The sequence below is a fragment of the Vipera ursinii genome, assembly GCF_947247035.1.
Source record: "Vipera ursinii genome assembly, chromosome: 11".
Taxonomy (NCBI): domain Eukaryota; kingdom Metazoa; phylum Chordata; class Lepidosauria; order Squamata; family Viperidae; genus Vipera; species Vipera ursinii.
Window position 1 is genome coordinate 1,667,140 of NC_139524.1, and position 21,761 is coordinate 1,688,900.

The 21,761-nt window shown below is 42.2% G+C and overlaps 1 protein-coding gene across 1 annotated transcript in view; it reads left to right on the forward strand.

Annotated features, from left to right (window-relative positions):
- The window catches only part of IQCH (IQ motif containing H), a gene marked incomplete at both ends in the record, with an annotated part of 134,872 nt that overhangs the window by 80,559 nt on the left and 32,552 nt on the right, over nt 1–21,761 (forward strand). Inside the window, 2 exons of the mRNA XM_083371727.1 lie at nt 2,418–2,609; nt 20,415–20,535. Of these exons, the coding sequence (XP_083227853.1) occupies nt 2,418–2,609; nt 20,415–20,535 (313 nt within the window). The remainder of the gene's footprint in view (nt 1–2,417; nt 2,610–20,414; nt 20,536–21,761) is intronic.

The following is a 21,761-nucleotide window of genomic DNA, read 5'->3' on the forward strand; positions in this document are numbered from 1 at the left end:
CATAGGTTCGCCACCCCTGAGCTATTTCCTTATAGAAGAAACATGCATTATTGATTGAGATGATGGAATATTTTGAACTATAAACCTTTAATTGATGAAGAATTTTTAATTGCTCTTCTCTATCTGGACAGAAAGAATGTGTTTTTCATTGGACAGAAAAATTTGAAAAAAATCAAACTTTACTTATATTTGCCGAGGGGAGACTTAAGGACAGACTGATAGGCTAGCTGGATAATTAGGAGTTCAAATGACAATTGACTGAAACTTTTTAAATCCCTAAATAGATTGGACTATAAAGACTACATATAAAAACAAAATAGATGTTCCATACGTAGCTTCAAATGGTAAAAATACCATCCCTAACATCTGTCCCCAGAGTCCCCAGCTTGACATACCAACAAGAAAATGTTCATGAATTTCAGAAAGACATTTTATGTTAAAATCAATACAAGAGACAATTGCCTTAGCTCATGATGAGACTAAAAATAATACAAAGGAGATAAAAGAACAATTCTTTAATCTAAATCTACAAACTCAGAAAATGACTACAAAGAAGGAACTAGCAACCCAGAAAATAGAAGGAAAATCAGAGGCAGCAGATCCAAAGATGGAGGACCTAAAGAAAGGAACTAACAGAGAGACTCAGACAAATGAAGAATTAGAAGACGTAGTGATAATATTGGAAATGGAAAAGATATCTTACCTGTCAAGATCTCAGAAGACACTTGAGGATAAGAAAGAAAAGCTGAATGGAAGATAGAGTTGTTAGGAGAATTGTGGGAAATTGGAGAAAGAGGGAGGTTGTTTAATGAGTATCAGTAGGTTGATCGTCCTTCCAAAAATACTTTAATCAAATTGTCTTTCTTATTCCAAATAATATACACAAAAATAGAGGAAAAATTACTTGATGATTCAAATGTATTGACTTGGAAAGTTAGTTGGCAAAGGAAGAAAGCTAGAGTAAGACTGAAGAAAATAGAGGTTTTGACCCATTAGATGGGATATTATACTATTAAATCAGATGTTTGAACATGGCTGAGAATTGATAATTGTTAGAAATAGAAGTATTATTATAACTAAAAAGAGGATTTATAACTAGAATATTATATTTTGGCATGAGAAGGGAAATATGAAAATGCTAATAAGGTTTGAATAAGGGAAGCTTTTGGTTACCCAAAAATAACTTATTATGAGAAATTATAAGTGATAGAGACATTTTGAACACTGATGGGAAAATTTTTTTTAAAAAGCAGGAAAACAGGATAATGAACAAATGGATATTAAGTGCAAATGCAGTTAAAGTATATTTTGGTTAGAAAATATATTTTAAACCGACATTATTGATATTATTAGGCAAATGTCACAAAGATGTTGATATTCAATTGTATATGTATTAAAAACAATAAGAATTGTATTTGCCTGATGTGGGAAAATGTGTACTACCAGAAGAAGAGAGGAAGCATTGCATGGTGTAATATTGGGCCTACACTGAAGAAGTTAATATTGAATTACTAATGGATCCAGGACAACACGTTGTTTATTAAGTACTTATGATTGTAAAACTAGAAAATTAATAAAATATTTATAAAAAAGCTATGCCTTTCATCTCTTTAACAAGGAGTATTTTTCTATCTAGTAAAAAAATTGAATAGCAGTACATTTCAAATAGTCAATATTATTTGACTATTTGAAATTACTGTTTGAAATGTACTATTTTAATATTTCAAATACTTTTTATAATACATCATACATATAAAAAGATGTATAATATGTCACTGTATTATAAAAAAGTCTGGAAAGAGTGCAGAAAAGAGCAACAAAGATGATTAGGGGGCTGGAGGCTAAACATACAAAGAACAGTTGCAGGAATTGAGTACGTATATTCTAGTGAAAAGAAGGACTAGGGGTGACATGATAGCAATGTTCCAATATTTGAGGGGCTGCCACAAAAAAGAGGGGATCAACCTATTCTCCAAAGCACCTGAGGGCAGGACAAGAAGCAATGGATGGAAACTTATCAAGGAGAGAATCTACTTTAGAACTAAGGAGAAACTTCCTGACAGTGAAAACAAATTGAACAGCTTACCTTCAAAAATTGTGGGTGCTTCATCACTGGAGGCTTTTAAGAAGAGACTGGACAACCATTTATCTGAAAAGGTATATGATCTCCTACTTAAGCAAGGGGTTGGACTAGAAGACCACCAAAGTACCTTCCAACTCTGTTATTCTATTATGTTCCTGATCATATATTATCTAGTGCTCTTATGTTCCTTCTCTTGGTTTAACCTGTGTGTCATGCAGAACATCTGGACAGAACGTTTAACCTGTGTGTCGTACAGAACATCTGGACAGAACATCAATTACAGCAAGAGAGGGACGAAAATGGAAAATAAAATCTTCACATTTTTCTCCTCCAGATGATCGAGGTCCTCAGTCAGCTGATCGTAGACAACCCAGAAGTGCAACGTTGGGTGTTCAAGATGGATAATGAATTTGGGGGAAATGGGACTGCATTTTGTGACATCACTAAACATCTCAAATGCTACCCTTGGATTATGAAGGAATGTCATCGATACGGACCAGAGATATGGAATAAGAGGTGGGCTCATGTAAGTCACTTTGGATTTCACAAATTTTGAGCAGGTGATATCAAAAGACAAACCCTAGAAGGGAAAGTCCAGGGGATACTTCCAGGCCTCGGTTCTGGATCAGTCACCACTAGAATCTCTTCTAATTGTAGCAGATTTTAGTTTGCTAAATAAAATCAGTAATGTCCAGGAATTCAGTGGTAGCTGTTTTCAAGCAGTGCTTCGATTAAGGACAAATCAGGCTGACAGGTTGACCTCATGTTCATCATCTTAGCCAATATTAATAATGTATAAACTTTCCAAATTGGAAGTTGCCATAATTTGTCACAATAGAAACAATCTATTGTGACACAAAATTCTTGTGGAATAAGAATTCACGCTTGTATACTGAAGTTCTTGCAAACGTTTACTAAAATAAATTTGTTAGTCAATGTATTTTTAAATCTTTGGGCAAAAAAGAAAAAAAGCTTTATGAAAACATAATAGAACTTTATGCAATGTATTAAAACAATGCACTATTTATTTCCTGAACTCTTATCTGAACTTCTATGTCTTAACAGAAGTATCTTATTTACCCATCATGTCAGTAGCGTTTTATTCCAGTCATAAAACTCAGTGCTCAACTCCTGCCGCATCAAATATGCTTTTTCCAAAAGGCAACTGCATTTTCTTGGTTTTTACCTTTGAAAATATTTCGCTTCTCATCCAAGAAGCTTGTTCAGTTGCAACTGAAGAAAACCATGACCTGGATGATTGAGAATCTCCACAGACAACTCCTGGTGTCATGCATCCTTCTCTTCCTCTAGAGGTAGTCCTCAGATTATGACCCTAACTGGGATCAGAATTTCCATCACTAAGCAAAGCAGTCGTTGAACAAAACAACACAACATCCACCATAGTTCCAGCACTCTCCATTGCAGTTGTTAGGTCAGGACCTCATGCTTCTCTGCTCTGCACAAACTGCCTCTACTTCAGGTCCCCCCTCCACACCTATCCCCCTGCCCCACAGCTCGCATTGGAACCGCCTGGCCCTGGGGTAGGCAACCTTGGCTCTTTTATGACTCGTGGACCTCAACTCCCAGAATTCCTGAGCCGGCATGGCTCAGCTTGGAAACCTCTCCCTTTCCCCTCAGCATGACTGGCTCAGGAATTCTGGGAGTTGAAGTCCACGAGTCATAAAAGAGCCAAGGTTGCCTACCCCTGGCCTGGGCCTTTGTGATGCCTTGCAGGAGGAAGGGTGGGCTGGGCGAGATAGGCTTGGTGGTGAGCTCTCCTCCATCCCTCTCTGAAGCCCATAGTCTGATTCTCCAGAGAAACTGCAGAGCACCCACTGTGCCTCATCCCTCCTCATCCTCCAGTTCAGCCACCCCCACCCAAACCATGGTTGCCACCCAGCTGCCACCTTTGCCCAAAGAGCTGCAACTGCTCTCCATCCCATCCCAATGTGCTGTCCACGGTCTGCAGGCTATCACTCCTCATGCCAGTCATAGAAGATGGGGGTCCTTTACCTGCACCACCACCACCCTGCCTCCTTCACTGGCTCCATCCCGCTACCTCTCATCTGGCTGTTCCTGACAAGCTCCCTTAGGCAGATGAAGCTCCACCACCAAACATATCTTGGGTTGCACCCTTATCCAGCATTTGGACCCTGGGCTAGCAGTGGGATGAAGAAGAGAACAAAGGTCATCCAGGGGCAGCTGGGACCATGAGCAGGTGGCGAAGTGCAGGCTGGACAAAAATGAAAAAATGGCAAGGAGATAGGTAGGTGTGGAGGGTTAAAACAGGCAGTTTGTGCAGGACACTAGAATATGACTGTGGGATGCTGTGATCAGTTATAAATTCAGATTGGTCACCCAGTGCCCAAATTCTGATCACGTGACTGCCGGGTGCTTCCACAACGAGGACTTTGAGAGCTGGTTGTAACTACCATTTGCTCAGCACCTGCTTAACTTCCGTCACTGAACAAATGGCTGTAACCTGAAGACTTCCTCTATTGTTATTGCTCTTTCCTGAAAGTCTCTAGTTTCATTTGCTTACTCATTGCCTCTTGCGTAGGCAGTGATTTTGGCCATTCTGAACTTCCAGAAACCAATCATTTCAGTAGCCCACCCTAGACCCTCTTTTATGTCCCAGATACTAGCCCGAATTGAACCAAAAGAATCAGAAGAACATAATTAAATTGGGGTCATTCTAATGCAGCTTTTAGTGCAATGCAAGAGAGTGCTAAAAACAGCCACAAGCTGGAAAAAAACTAACAATCCCATAAAATCGTTATGGAATTGAAATGAATGGCACAAAAGTAAATTACAGAAAATAAACTACACTACTTGGATCTGTTCTTTCTGGATCTCTGTGAACTGCTCTGTTCTGACAATGGAAACAACACATCCAGGTGCAGAACCAAAGTGAGATTTGTTTTATAAGGAATTGGCAACCTGAGCTTCCAAACTCATAAATTACTGGATGATGCTTCCCACATTTTCTTAATGTCTTTTTTTTCTGCTGTTGGAATGTTGAGCTTGAATGATTCAAAATATAGAACATATACTGTAATAGTCCTGGAAAGTAATGGGGGGAAAATCAGCAACTAAATTTCCAAACCAAAGGAGTCACAGATTTCAAGAGTTTAAGCCACTGCCAGGGTTTAATGTGAATAATAATTCTGTGCGGAATGGAATGGAATGGAATGGAATGGAATGGAATGGAATGGAATGGAATGGAATGGAATGGAATGGAATAGAATAGAATAGAATAGAATAGAATAGAATAGAATAGAATAGAATAGAATAGAATAGAATAGAATAGAATAGAATAGAATAGAATAGAATAGAATAGAATAGAGAAAAGGAATAGAATAGAATAGAATAGAATAGAATAGAATAGAATAGAATAGAATAGAATAGAATAGAATAGAATTAGAAGGGACCTTGGAGGTCTTCTAGTCCAACCCCCTGCTCAGGCAGGAAACCATATACCATTTCAGACAAATGGTTGTCCAGTCTCTTCTTAAAAACTTCCACTGTTGGAGCATTCACAACTTCCAGAGGCAGATTGTTCCACTGATTAATTGTCCTCACTGTCAGGAAATTTCTTCTTAGTTCTAGATTTCTTCTCTTCTTGTTTAGTGTCCATCCATTGCTTCTTGTCCTGCCCTCTGGTGCTTTGGAAAATAATTTGACCCCGGTAACTTTGGTAACTTTGAATGGTCTTTAAAGAGGGCAGTCATTAGTTTAGTTTAGTTTTATTTGATTTCTATACCGCCCTTCTCCCTAGGGACTCAGGGCGGTTCACAGGGCATATATAAATAACGATACAAAAGTTAAACAGAAATTAAACCAGTGCCCAGTTAAAAAACAACAATAATAAAGTACTAAAAACCAATTTAAAACCCATATTCCCCCATCAGGCCACACCAGCTAATTCAAATAAGTGGGTCTTCAGCCCGCGGCGGAAGGATCGGAGGTCTGATGCCATCCGGAGCTCAACCGGCAGTTGGTTCCATAATGCCGGAGCGCCCACAGAGAAGGCCCTCCCCCTGGGGGCCACCAGTCGACATTCCCTGACCGGAGGCACCCTGAGGAGGCCCTCTCTGTGGGCACGTACTGGGCGGAGGGAAGTTGACGCCGGCAGCAGGTGGTCCCCGAGGTAACCCGGACCCATGCCATGTAAGGACTTAAAGATCATGACCAGGACCTTGAACCTTGAACTTAGGTGAGGGCTACCCTTATATTGCATTGTATACAAGAGTTTATACTGTGTTTCCCCAAAACTAAGACCTATCCCGAAAATAAGCACTAGCTTGATTTCTACATTTTCGCCTAATATAAGCCCTACCCCCAAAATAAGGCCTAGTTAAGACCCCGCCTGCTTTGTCCCACCGTCTGGTTGTACGAGGTGGGGCGAGGCACACACTTAAAAATCAAGCTAGAGTGGGGATGGGTGATGGAGCTGCCCCATGTGCCCCACACCTGCTTACCTCAGGCCTCCCACATCCCAATACCTGCCTTGCCTTGCCGCAGCGATACCATCAACAACAGCCCCATCCACTTCTTCTGGTTGCTGGCAGCCACTCGCAGCAGGAGGCAACATGGTGCCTTGCCCCGGTGCTGCCACGTGGCAAGACGCCATGTGGAAAATTGTGCTGGTACCACCGCTCATGCATGCCATGGCCCAACGTGCCACATGGCCTCCTGCCGTTAGTGGCAGCACCAGTGTGACACATCGCATGGCCTCCTGCTGCAAGCAGCAGCACCAGTGTGACGCACTACGTGGCATTCTGCTGTGAGTGGTGGCACCAGCGCGACACACCACATGGTGTCCTGCCACCAGCAGCCACAAGCGGCCACAGAAGAAGTCAGGCAGTGGCACAACAGGTGCCTGGCTGCAGCAGTCCTGAGGTAAGCAGGTAAGACATCCCCCGAAAATAAGACCTGGTGCCTCTTTTGGAAGCAAACAAAAAATAAGGTGTAAATCTGGTGTTATTTTCAGGGAAGCACAGTATTAGAAAGATGCCATGCAATTTTAACAGTTTGATTCCATCATCTCAAAAAGAAGATCCCTAATGTAGATGTACTGAAAAATTCCTTGTGAGCAAAATGCCGCCTAATGCATTGCTTGCCAAGCGGCCTGCAGCACAAGTCCTTCCCCCTCTTTATATGCATTGCACAGACACTCAGGTTAAAAAGGGGCAGGGGTTCAATCATATTATTATTGCCATTATCTTGATTTTTTTCACCCCATCCTGTGTTTGCTGCTGTATTAATTCCCAGAATGACCCTTGAAGTAACAGTATTCCTGCTGACACATTTGTGGGCACCTGCAAATTTTGCCCCGCTACATAATTTAATATTTTTAAAGTCACCAAGTTAAAATAAAGAACCAGGAGCTAGTATATTGCAAAGCAAACCACCAGCATCAGGCATAAATTATGTTTCCATCAGTGGCTTCTGGGACCACAGAAGCAATCTTAATATGAATGGCAGATAAGTTTACTGGTTGAAAGAAAAGTTGGGCCTCTGGTGGAGAGGGTTGGGACCAAGGCCTCGGCTGCGCCAAGCGGGTGGAGAAGGGAAAGCGGGATTGCTGCAGGACTTGGCTGGCAACTCATAGTGGTGACAGACATCTGCCTGGGAGGGGAGTAAGGACTCTTTAACAGGAAGGAGGAGGCATTTCAGGGCAACCTCCTGCTAATTTTCAAGTTCCCATTGCCAGGACTTCCAAATGAGTGAAGTGGAGCCAGAAACCCGGAAGTGTACTCATGGCCCTCAACAGTCTGCAATTGGGACTGGAATTTCCATTGCTGAGCAAGTCCCAAATATGCTTTTTTCAAAAGGCAGCTGGACTTCTGTTGTTTTTCCTTTGCTTCTCATCCAAGAAGCTTCTTCAGTTCTGATTCAGTGATGGAGAATGGAAGAAGCTTCTTGGATGAGAAGCGAAATGTCTTCAAGGAAAAACAACAGAAGTCCAGCTGCCTTTTGAAAAAACACCTTTGGGACAAACCTGGCCTGGAGGACTGGAATCTCCATAGAGGTTGCTGAGCACGGTAGCATTTACGTGAGTCATGCCTGATCTTATAACTTTTTTTGCCACAGTTGTTGAGTGAATCACAGTTGTAAGTCACATTTTTCAGTGCCGTTGTAACTTTGAATGGTTGCTCAATGAATGGTTGTAAGTCAAGGACTACCTGTAATAAATTGCCAAAGCCTAACCATTGGTTAATAATATCAACTTCCCCTTACTGCAAATTAAGGTGCTAAGGGGGAAAAACTGGAAATAAAAATTGTGGGTTTATTTCTGACTGAGTTACACTTCTTGTCCCTTAATTTCAAGCTCTTGTTTTTTTATGTCTGCTACATTGGATTTACACAAAGCTTTCCCCAAACCCTTTAATGTGTTGCACACCGGTGCTATAGTTGCACTTCTGCGGGCTTTAAACACTTTCTAGAAATATAATCCAAAGTACTGCCTAAAGCTACTATTTTATATTTTTGCTCCAACATTGCAGGATTCTAGGAAAACCTAGTGTGGAATCAGTTCAGGCCACCTAGAAAAGATTATTCCTTTTCCTGAGACTCCACCCCAAATTTTGTGTTGGGACAAATTGTAAAAAGGTTCAGGGAAGGGAAACCAGATTGATCCAAGGCCTGGAAACTGAGGCCTGTGTGAAAAAATTGAGAGGATTAGATTGGAAGGTTGAGAAAAGATTCGTTAGCAGTTTTAAAATAACTGAAAGGACAGCGGTTGGAATGCAGCAGTGCAGGCTGACTCTGCCCACTGCCAGGAGTTCGATCCTGACCGGCTCCAGGTTGACTCAGCCTTCCATCCCTCCGATGTCGGTAAAGTGAGGAACCAGATTGTTGGGGGGGTCATAAGCTCACATTTGTGACCCACCCAGAAAGTGCTGTAAAGCGGTATGGAGCAGTATACAGGTAGTCCTCAACTTACAACCACAATTGAGCCCAAAATTTATGTTGATAAGTGAGACCTTTGTTAAGTGAGTTTTGTCCCATTTTACGACTTTGCTTGCCATAATTATTAAGTGAATTGCTGCAGTTCTTGAGTTAGTAACATGGCTTCACTTTTGATTTTGCTTGTTGGAAGGTCGTAAAAGGTGATTATATGACCCTAAGACACTGCAGCCTTCACAAATATGGGTCAGTGGCCAAGTATCTAAATTTTATTCACATAACCATGGGGATGCTCCCATGACTGTTGAGTGTGAAAAATGGTCATAAGTCACTTTTTCAGTGCCCTTGTAATTTGAACAGTCTCCAAATGAACTGTTAATAAGTCGAGGACACTTCCATCTGAATTGGAAGAGCCACTGAGTGATTTGTAGGTGTTAGTCAATCAGGTGGCACCTCACCATCACCAGGCTGCAGAATAGAGCAGGGGTGGGTAACTCTGGCAACTTTATGACCTGTGGACTTCCACTCCCAGAATTCCTAAGCCAACATGGCTGGCTTCAGGAATTCAGGCAGAATTCAGGGAGTGGAAGCCCACAGGTCATAAAATTTCCATAGTTGCCCACCCCTGGAATACAGAAACATTTGCAGTTTATTCAAAGGACATTGTAGGAGAACATCTATGTTAATCTACAGTACCAAAAACAAGGGAGTCTACTAGCACCTTTTCAGATAAACTGATTTTTTTAAAAGATTTCTGTGTGATGAGCCACAGCTTGCTTCATCGGATGCATCAGATTGCAAGATCGCGTGTTCACAGAGAGACGGACACATGAGCTGGGTAACGATGCATTTATTCAGGAACAGAATGAATCTGGAGCAAAGGGGATACCTGGCGTCTATTTATACCTGCCCAGGTGAATCGCAACCAATTGATTCAAACCTGGGCTTCCCGCCAGTGCAGGTGGCCAATAGGTTTAAACCCTGGCTTCCCGCCAGGGCTGACCATGCCTGGGGTTGTCAACTGCTTGAGCCATTCAGGCTTTTCCCGCGTAAACGGTTATAGCCCGGAGCTGTCCAGCCTCCTGCTGTGCTGTTCCATTGTGTATGCTGAGTAGCATACACTGCAAGATAAAGTGAGCTGTAGCACCTGAAAGAATCTGCCCTTTAATGACATCCATAGATTTAATACTTTTTTCAATTAAACTAATCAGTTGATTAATTTTTTTCTATTGGGCTTTTAATCTGCAATCCAGTATAACACTGTGGCCCTGAATATTATCATCATGATTATCAATATATTATATCATTCATGTCTAGCTTTTTTTAAGCACTGACAACTTTTTTCTATTTTTGCTCTTGAAACAAGCAACAGGCCAGCCAAGCCCATATATAACGATAAGTTTTACAATTTTGTGATCTTAAGAAACAAGCAAAATCTCTTAAATTTCTAAATAATTATTGAAACAAACTCTCTTCACTGGGAACTCCCTAGATAAGGTTTCTTCTCATTTTATCGTCACAACAATCCTCTGATGTTGCATCTGATGAAGTGAGCTGTGATTCATGAAAACCTTTGTGTTTTAATAAAATGTGTTATTATGAGAAAGTCCTGCCAAGGGCCTCCTGATTTTTAACTTACTCAGAACCACTCTTTCAGCCAGAGTCAGCCCTCCAGCTTAGCACAATCATTTTGCATTGCATCCTCAAATCTAAGTATGTATTGTGTGAGTGTATGTCGGGGTGTTGAGATGCACATAACAAAGGCACAGGAAAGGGGGTGAAGTTCCTTGATTTCTAACCATCTCACCTTTCCATTTCATGCCTTTTTTCACTCTGCATCCATCTTTCTTTCAGAAATAAATTGCAGTCTCCACAGAGTATTGCCTCTGAATGCCAAGGATTAAAACCTCCCTTTGTTACCGAATGCTCTTGCGATACTTCTGCGTTTAGATATCAAAGTATTACTTTATGAGCACGGGCATGCTTTAATGTCCTATTACAGTATGGAGACCTGCTTTTGATAATGAAGACATTGTGTCATCGACCTAAGCTGCCAGATACCAAACATATGCTGGCAGGTTATTAAAAAAAATCAGCTTTGTGATAAAAGACTATCCTGCAGGCTAAGAGTACATGGCAATAGACTCTCCATTCCAGTAGAGTTATTAGAAATGAGAATATGACTCTAAGCGCTAAATTATGTTAATACTTACAAATAGCATCATTTGCATAACAGTTTATGACACGATCCCAAGGTTTTTTCTTCATCGGTATGTAGCAGGGCAACGATTAAGCATAAAGCAGTTTATAGGAGTTCCTACTGTGTGTTGCTATTGTATTTTCAAATGTAGCCCAGTTGTTGAATTCTTGAGACACAACGATGACCACCCTGACCAGGACGAACACCCGGCTTCAAGAGACGATCTATTGTCCAAGGATGTATAGAGTCATTTCAATCTGAAACAAACTGTACTCACTTCTCAGTATTTAGTTCCAGTAGTTAGCATCTGTGGCACTCTCTCGTAGGTTGACTGATATGGAATCTGGTAAGAAGCTCTTTGATGACCATTGATGAACTAACTTCTAAACCTCTCCAGCCATGGGACAAAATGAGAAATGGACTGGAGGAAAACACCTTGGAAAGAGAGAAGGAAGGTCATCCCGTTTCCAACTCAAAACAAGATGCCGTTCAATGGCAAGAAAAGCAAGATCCAGCACTTAGGCAGGAAAAACCAGATGTATAGGTACCAGATAGGCAGTAGTGCCTGTGAGAGGGATCTAGGTGTCCTAGTGGACAGTCACTCAAGTATGAGCCAGCAGTGTGCTGCAGCTGCCAAAAATGCCAACGCAGTCCAAAAAGATAGCATCAAGATCACAAGAAGTGATAATACTGCTTTATACTGCACTGGTAAGACCACACTTGGAATTCTCAGTCCAGTTCTGGTCACCACAATACAAAAAAGATGCTGAGACCCTAGAAAGAATGCAGAAAAGAGCAACAAAGATGATTAAGGGTCTGGAGGCTAAATCCTATGAATAACAGCTACAGGAATTAGTATATTTACAGTAGCTTAATGAAGAGAAGACTGAGGGGAAATATGATGGAAGTCTTCAAATACGTGAAGGGCTGCTACAGGGAAGAGGATATCAAATTATTCCCCATAGCACCTGAGGGTAGGACAACAAGCAATGTGTGGAAGCTCATCAGAGTTAGATCCAACTATTAAGCAGAGGAATAGCTTGCCTCCCAGAATTGCTGGAAGTTTTCAGCAGAGGATTCAATAACCATTAGAAGACCTCCAAGGTCTCTTCCAACTCTAAGAAATGAACTCCTGGTTCATAAGAAGTTGTAGTTCTTTGTGAAAGATTAGCTTTGGAAGAACTTTGGGCTGTAGGGGTTGCAGATGTTTGCAAGATGCAACAGGGGGTAGCTGTCACTTTCCTGCTCTTCTCTATGAGCTTCCCAAAGCCATTTGGCTGGGCACTCCAGGATACAGATGGATCTTTGGTATGAGGCAGCCAGGCAGTTTATGTCTTAACTATAAGGGCGTAATCTTTTTTGGGGGGCCTCTTTACTCCAGTGCAAGAAGCAAACTAGTGAAGATTCTTGTCAAAGTCTCCGAGCTCCTGAGCATGACTGTTGATGAATCACCCCAGCTGTGCACCCTCTAAGGCAGTGTTCCTCAACCTCACAGCTGGCTGGGGAATTCTGGGAGTTGAAGTCCACAAGTCTTAAAGTTGCCATCTTTGGAGAGCCCCTGCTCTAAGGAGATGGATTTCTTCACCTAGAGTGCTAAATAGAACTAGCTGTGAGATGGGACTGTGTGTGTTTCCCTTCTCTCCCAAAGCTTTGAAGACATTCTTCCTTTATTGTACCAATAAATGCTGTCTAAAACAGCATTTATCTAGACTTTATTTATATGTGGGAAAATAGATAAAATAATCATGTTTTACCTAGATAAAGTATATTGATTGGCATGTAAAAACAGTTCCCTTCAGACAACTTGCCCTTGATGGATTTTACTTTTTCTAACCTCATGAGCATGTTGTGGAAAACAAAGGCTAACAATACAAGGAAAATGTCTTTTCTAGATGAGTGTGGGAGTTTTCATGTCTACATTTTCCCCTCCTCTGCTTAAAAAGCAATGATTCAACCAGCATGAGCTCGATTGGCTGCCTTGGTGACACAAAATATTGGGGCGGAGGTGTCGTCTGGCTCCCCCCCCATCATGCATAGAATCCACCATAGCTTTGGAGAAGGAGGATTAGGGTGTCCTTTACCCCTGCTCCCCTAAAGACAGCATCTGTACTTAACTTTCACCAGATGCGGCTGGGAAACAATGAGCAGTTGTCCTTTTAGCTTGCGTACAATGGTTACATCTCAAGACCCAATTGTGGCCTTGAACCAACAAACCTGGCATTTGTGGCAGTAGGATTTTGATAGCTGCATCTGAATATCGTGTAACTTAATAGTGGATGCTAAAATTATATTAGTTAACAGGAGAGGCCTCCGCTCATCTCTCCACTCCATGGCTGTCAATAGGATGTCATGTTGTGTTTACCGATTACTTCAGAAAACATGCTGGGCCGGGGCTGCTCAGTTGGCTATTATTATATTTAATGTGGCTACTGGTGTTTAGATTTCAGGTGATTCCCTGATTCCTTAGTAAAATAACAAGGCACCACAATTATATCCCTTGGTTAAATTCCTAGGACCTTCGATAATCAGATATACAAGCTGTTGGCTTACATGTCCTATTGATTTAATATTCTTCTAATCAGTACATAAAGCTATGGGCCTGCGGTGTTAATTTTTCATATGCTTACAAAGCACCCTTTGATTTTCTGTCACGCGTTAATTACAGCATTTTGCCATTAAATAGGAAGCTTTGTGTAAACTAATTACTAGGTAATCATTGTCTACCGAGAGCCGTGCTGTTTGGTACCTTTTATTTTATTTGGGAAAATTCAGAGATCTCGCAGTCTGGAACCACTATACCTTCCAGCCATTAGCTCTCACTAATTCATAGCATTATTGTGTTAAGATTGTAGGAGTTGTAATTGTTGTGGTATCAGTGCTGTTAATTACCGGAGTAAACAGTTGAAATTGTGCCAAGGTCTATTGTACAAAGCAGAGAAAAGGGGGTTTAAATGTTACCATCTGGGGATGAAGACTTTGCAAATGGTGCAAAGCAGCAGCTAAGGCCCCTCAGAGCTTCAGGGTTTGAGGCCATATGGACCCAGAATATTTGCAATCAATTGGATTTCCCTGCCAGTTTTTACCAATAACAGTGCACAGAGGAGGAGGATAAGATAAGATGGAGAAAGAAAATCAGGAATTGGTTAGTCCTGTCGTCTGCTGTAACCCGCCTATATGAAATTGAAATGTTTATTTTGCTGAATTTGAAGAGGCAGACAGAGACGCTAAACACAAATGTGCAAATTTAGCCATGTGTAAATATCACTATGAGATTATTATTATTATTTTTAAAAAAGAGGCTTGTATTGGTTAATACAGGGTTGCACTGAATTTCTGCAGCTGATTGATTGATTGATTGATTGATTGATTGATTGATTGGTTGGTTGTATTGTGGCATTTATAGATTTTTCCCCCTACAAGTAAAAGGAAAAGCATTGCTTTTAGCCACGGTGAAGAAATAAAAAAATTTCATTCTCATAAATCCTGAGAAGATAACTGTATTTGTTTCTAGTCCTATTTCTTTTCTTTTCTTTTTTCTTTTCTATTAGTTTATAATATAAAATACAATAGAAAATATGGGCAGGAAAAGGATGCGTTAATTTGCACACTTCCCATCAACTTCAACAAAGTGTCTTGAATGTGTCTTAGCAATGAGACTCTGTCTGATTAAACATTAAACATAAATCCTAAATCTGCAGGATTTCTGTTTCGGGGAGGGGCATTAAGGCAGGAGATTCTGAGTATTTCGATTTTGCATAAATATAAGTTAAAAAATTGAACCCACAGAATAGCTTGTTAATGCTTGTTAATTAAAGAAAATACCTTCTGCATATTAATGAAGGTCATCACCATCAGTTACCTTTGCCACAATTAGGCTTTTAATTTAAGCCCACTGACAAAATAAATTGCCCAGACTCTGCCCAAAATAAAATAAATGACAGTAAGAATGATTTAGCAATAGTACTGTGAGCACAGCTGCTCCTCCTGTGGAACTTAAGCACGTGTCAATATTTTGGAACGTTGCAAACTTCACTTCTTTCTTCACTTTAGCATTTTTCCTTTTTTAAAAAATATGTTTATTTCAGAATATTTTATGCTTGGTGCTTTAGCTCACTAGGGAGCTTGCTTTAGCAGTCCTGTTGGTTTATTTTCTATTTAGCTGAGACGGGATGTCAAGGAAGCACAAGGCAAAGCTGTGCTTGCCGATGGAGCATTCCTCCTCAGTCCCAGTCCCCCCCCCACACACACACACAGAGCCTGGAGCTGTGGGGCAGGAAACCACCTCCTTTCCACTTTGTGCATTTGTGCAAATTCAGAATGCAGAAGAACTACCTCAGCGAGGCCCACATGGTGTGGGAAAATAGTGGTGGAAGGTTGGAGAGAATCGCTCTCCTCCTGGTCACTAGCCAACAGCTGTGCCATTGAAGCACAGTCTACACTCTCCACTCCGACAGTGGCTACCCTCAGCCTGTGCGCTGATCCCGAGCGAAGGGCCAGTAATGGGAAGAAGCCGAAGCCAGGCCAAGGGGAGATAATGCTGCCTAAGGAGAGACTTGTGCGGAAGGCCCTCGCCATTTGGTCCGACACAAGGCGCTAGGCGGGCAAATCGCTTCCCATCCAGCTGAAATGGGCCATTACGTATCAAGGAAAATTGTCTTTCGCTCCTTTCAGCAGATGGAGCAAATATTTTACAAAGCCATTTTACATAGGAAAACCATTTGCGGGACTCGGTAATGGCAGCTGTTTTACATGATGTTACCTTCCAAAAGATGACATCTCACGAAAAAAGGGGGGAAAATCAGGACTTTTGTTAATTTTCAAATTTTCAGCAGCACACTCAAGCATGCAGCCCTAAAAGCCACATTTCAATTCTAAGTAAGCGTGGCTGGTGATGGATTGCTTCCCAAAACATTTCCTGCATTTTTTGCTCTTTTATTGACACGTAGGCCCCAGATAGTAACAGAAAATGTACAACAAAACAAACTGTGGAGTGCGTATAAGCCATCGGCCTGCGTTGGAGGGGAGGGAATTTCCACGCTTTGTGGGTTAATCTGTTCAAAGGGCCGAAGCCTGGAGCAGTTTCAAACTGGGGGAAGACAGTTTCGTTTCTTCACCAGGTCCTCAGAAAGAACTTTAAATCACAGCAATCATTTAGAAACCAGATGGGGAAGAAGCCCATTTAAGAAATATATCAACATTGATGCTATTGATCGACGAGCCATTTGTGGAAAGATAATTAGATTTACAGGTAGTCCTCGACTTACGACCACAATTGAGGCGACATTTCCACTGCTAAGTGAGACAGTTGTTATGCCCCAGTTTACGACCTTTCTTGCCACACTTGTTAAGGGAGTCACTGCAGTTGTGAAATTAATAACTTGGTTGTGAAGTGAATTCGGCTTCCTCATTGACTTTGCTCGTGAGAAGGTCACAAAAGAGGATTCCATGACCCCAGGACCCTGCAGCCGTCATACATACGAGTCAGTTGCCAAGCATCTGAATTTTGATCACATGACCATGGGGATGCTGCAGCGGTCGTAAGTGCGAAAAACGTTCATAAGTCGCTTTTTTCAGTGCCGTTGTAACTTCAAATGGTCACTAAATGAACTGTTGTAAGTTGAGGACCACCTGTACAGTTTTACTGTTTCATTTTATTACTACAATCTCTCTTCCGCCGCCTCTTTTGTCCTTATGAAATTATTCCTTTATGTCCTCCTCCGATCCACAGGTTTTTAAGAAGAGACTGGATGGCCATTTGTCCAAGATGGCTGTAGGGTCACCTGCTTGAGCCGAGGGTTGGACTAGAACAGAGGTCCCCAACCTTTTGGGCACTGGGGGCCGGTTTTGTGGAGAGAGGTTTTTCTGCGGACTGGAGGGGGCCTGGTTTTGTGTGCTGCCTGCATCCCGTGGATGGGGCTTTGCTTGTTTCTTTGGACCGGTGGCTGGCATGTCGCGGCCTGATACTGGTCCACAGACTGGGGGTTGGGGACCCCTGGACTAGAAGAACTCCAAGGTCCCTTCCAACTCTGTTATTCTGTTATAATCTGTTATGATCCTCCAAGGTGGTTGAAAGAACCTGGGCGGGGCATGGCTGGACCCAAACCTCCTTCCCCGAGCCCGGGGGTCTTCTTACTAACTTCCCCCCTTCCTCAACAAAGGGACCTCCTAGAAGTCAGAACATCTCTACTCCTTCAAGTTCATTGCAAACAGAAGACAAACCCTTTGAACTGTCATGGTACGAAAAGACACATTAGAAAGATCTGGTGGGGGGGAGTGTTTTCAGATTGGAAATAAATATCTCAGATATTAAATATCCTGAGATCTAACCCAGGAAGATCAGAGAGAATGGCCTTTCCTAATTTGATGATAATAAGACCAAAGCAACTTAACGGTATATATTGATTTGCAGGCAGCACATCTTACCAGCGTTAATCAATGAAAAGCGCATTTTTGTGGACCGTGCAGTCTTCCCTTCCCTCCCTGCGCTCCATATGGGAAATCGTTAATTCTCTCTGGTTCCCAAATTAGTTATACGTGAAAGGAACCACCGTCATTCATTCTTCCGGCTCTTGTCTATATGGTCCTCTTGCAGGGCCCTGGAATTTGCAGCCTGCTAAGGCATTCCTCCTCAGCGTAGCTCCGCACATTTTCACTTTGCCAACGGTAGGAAAAAGTCACAGGCCAAGAGAAAGTTTGCCATTCATGGTTGCCACTCTTAATACCAAGTGACCTTGCAGCACAAACAGAGCTCCCTTACACACCCCTTCTTAAGAAGTGTAACGTGTCCAAAGGCTTTCTGTAAAACCAGGAATTCTGAACAACCAAATAGTAATAATAATTACGTACACAACAGTGTGAAATCTCAATGGCCAGTCCTTTAGCTGGTATTGTCCTTCATTCTCACTACGTTCTTCCCAAGAACCTAAGATGTTGTAATGTATTAGTTTATGGAATTGTTGTCAATCTACAGACTTTATAAGTGTCTTTCAAGAGTTTTTCATAGGGCACCCAGTGTGTCAATAACCACTGGGATCACTGGGATCACTAATAGTTGTCTTCCGGGTGAGGTTCAAGGTCTTAGTGATGGTTTTTAAGTCCTTACATGGCATGGGTCCGGAATACCTCGGGGACCACCTGCTGCCGGCGTCGACTCCCCTCCGCCCCGTGCGTTCCCACAGAGAGGGCCTCCTCAGGGTGCCTCCGGTCAGAGAATGTCGGCTGGTGGCCCCCAGGGGGAGGGCCTTCTCTGTGGGCGCTCCGGCTTTGTGGAATCAGCTGCCGGTTGAGCTCCGGATGGCACCGGATCTCCGCTCATTCCGGCGCGGGTTAAAGACCCATTTATTTGAACAAGCTGGCCTGGCCTGATGGGAAATTACTTAGGGTTTTAATATTTATATATATTTTTATTGTTTTTATTGTGGGCAATAATTTAATTCTTTTTTAACTTTTGTACTTTTGTAGTTTTAAGATATGCCCTGTTCACCGCCCTGAGTCCTTCGGGAGAAGGGCGGTATAAAAATTTAATTAATTAATTAAATAAATAAATAATAATGATAATACTGACATTGACAAAATCCCCATCAAAAGGCAGCTTTGCTTGGAGCAGCTTACATCCTGTGGCAATACCAAGCATCCACATCTGCCTATTCCAGGTCCTCAGAAAGGATTTGATAGATGGACAAAACTACCAGATCCATTCTGAACATCTGGCTAGCTGTGCACTGAACCATAATAGTAATATGCTGCCCGACTCCCAGCAAATCAGTTAATTCTTTTAAAGAGTAATAATAACCCCATAAGATAGAACTTCCCTTTGCAAAAACAGCAGGTTGGGCTTGTTTAGTCTTACACTGTGCAGCTCCTTGTTTTCTGCTTGTTCCCCTGGATTCAAGATAGGCTGTACGGCATATAACCTCCAGGAGATCCCTCTTGCACCTTTACAGACATGATTCAGAAAGATTCAGCTGTGTTCAGGGATTTTCTGTCTATGGGCAGTAGATGTCCCAAATAAGTTAACCAAGCCACATGCTAAAGAGGCAGCTGTTCTCTTTCCAGACAGTCCAAAAATACAGTTTGGGGTCTGAAATTCAGAAGCTGACCTTGGATAAATGGAAAAGGGCAGATGTCCTCACCTCTTTCGTGGACAAAGCACAGATTCCCAGCACAGAGCGCATCTTCAGCAGGAGGACGAGGGAGATGTTTCACCCGCCTGTTCCAGTCAGGAGGAGCAACCACTGAGTCCCAAGATTGTGGTGTGAAGGGGCAATTAGTCCTCTTTGGAGCATGGGACATTTCTAATTTCAAGGGTCGTGAAGCAGAAGGGAAAGGGCTCAAGGGGAAAAGGGAAGTGATTGTGAAGTAGTGAGAGAAGAGTGACCTGGAACATGATGTACAAAGTTCCCAAATTTGATGTGCTTGCTCAGCTTCCAGACTGTGGGCCAGATTGACACCGTGAAGTTAAGACCTGGGTCTGGGTTGTTGCCTTTTGTGTGTGTGCAAATCTGTGGTTGTTTTAGGCCCTTGGGGAGCATCCTACATGGTCTGCCTCTTGTCTCAGCATCCTTTTAAGTCCTGCACCCAAATGATCCCAGTTTTACCTATCTGGTCTTTGATTTAATTGAGGGCAGTTTTGATGAGGGACCAACAGCCCAAACAATATAAGTCAGAGGTGGCTTGTGAGGTTGGACAACAGCGGAGGAGAGGACATCCGAGCCAAAACAAGAGCTAAGATCGAAATTAGCCTCTCCAACGCTAACTATCTCAGGGCATTAGGGGAGAGAATGGGTGCACGTGAAAACTATATGGAGTGCAGAAATGGGGAAGAGTCCGCAAATGTGGGTTCTACGTGTAAGCCCAGAGGAGAAAGTGGGGGAAAGCCTTTGAGTAAAGAGATAATCCATATCATTTTAAGGGAAATAAAGCTTCCCAATAGGCTAATATGAATGGCTTTGATCTCTTCAACCCCCATTTGTGTTGCTGTTGTTAAATCAGGGGCTAAAAAAGAAATATATTCCCTTTCTTTTTTAAGGGGGGGGGAAACGGACCCCAAAGTTCCCAGATACATGAAAGAAGATAGGGGAAACATTTAAAAAAGACTTCCTGGCTGTGGTTAAACAGTAACCACACTGCCTGTTGGAGGCCTGGTTTTTAATCACCCCACAAGCCGTTTTCATTTCTGCAGTAAAATTGCTTGTGGTTCTATTTAATTTGTTTCTGCAGGAACCAGCTTTGGTGAAGCTCTCTCAGGAGCTGCCGGGCCTTTTAGCACAGCACGCCCAGGCTGTCAATGGAAAACGATTTCCTACATGGGGGAAATTCCTCCAAACGTTTGTGAGTCAAGGTAAATAAGACTGCTACATTCCTGCTAAGTGCTATCAGGGATAATTATATCGCCAGCACTTTGTTCTCATTCACTGGTATATTTCTTCACCTCCATCCTCTTTCCTTCCCCATTACAGCTTTTATCTTTTTAAGAATGAAATACAGACAGCCATCTTTGATCTCGCCAATTTTGGACAGGATGCGCCTGCCAGGATGGAAAGAAGGATGTGTTTATTCATGTGAATGATCTTGAGGCTCCAAGCTCACTCCCTTCTCTAAAGTTACCCCATAGTTAAATTTTTATCCCACTTTGGGATGATAAAATGGACATCATAAATGGCAAAATTGTTTAGAGAGACTGTCCCTGGGTATCTGATGATATTAGTGGCCTTGGGGTGAGGGGAGTCCCATTGTGGTGTTGTGAAAATGCCCAAGTGCGAGTCATGGACATCACAGCATAGAGGAGCAATTGTGAAAATTGATGTAAGTTCTTTTTGTGTTCTGTGTTTCTTTACTCACAAACTGACTAGTTGGAACTGGTCAGGAACGGGAGCAATAATGCTAATGCCTCCTTAAGTAACACCAGCTGCCTGCAATTAGTGCAGGTTCGCATCCCATCAGGCTCAAGGTTGACTCAGCCTTCCATCCTTCCGAGGTCGGTAAAATGAGGACCCAGATTGTTGGGGGCAATAAGCTGACTTTGTAATAATGCCGCTTGGGGGGGGGAAAGCCCTAATAAGCAGGCATATATATAGAATGAAGGCTACTGCTAAGCTTGTAAGCCGCCCTGAGTCTTCGGAGAAGGGCGGGATATAAATGGAATTTAAAAAAAAATAAAAAAATAAAGGGGATCACTGAATCCTCTTCTTTCATCAGTTCTGTTCAGCTACTTCTCTGGCCTCTGAAGACCACGAGACATTTTCAAGCAGAGTTTTGCAGTCATGTTTAAGAATTAGAAGCTCCATATATCAAGAACCATATATACATAACGTGCATGCATACCTATATACATACATCTGTGCGCATATATACAGCAAATACCTCTTCCCTCCTTGGAGGTCTGAGGTGGTGGATGGGTTTATTCTAGCGTGTCTTTCTGATGTTCTTGACCTGGTGATTCTTCTGCTGTACAGAAAATTAGAACCCTCCAACAAGAGGTGTGTAACAGTAAAGAGGACTTTCAGATTGGTCAGAAAATGTTTATGGTTCCTTACAATCCAGGGAGGAGAATTCCTTGATGTGCAG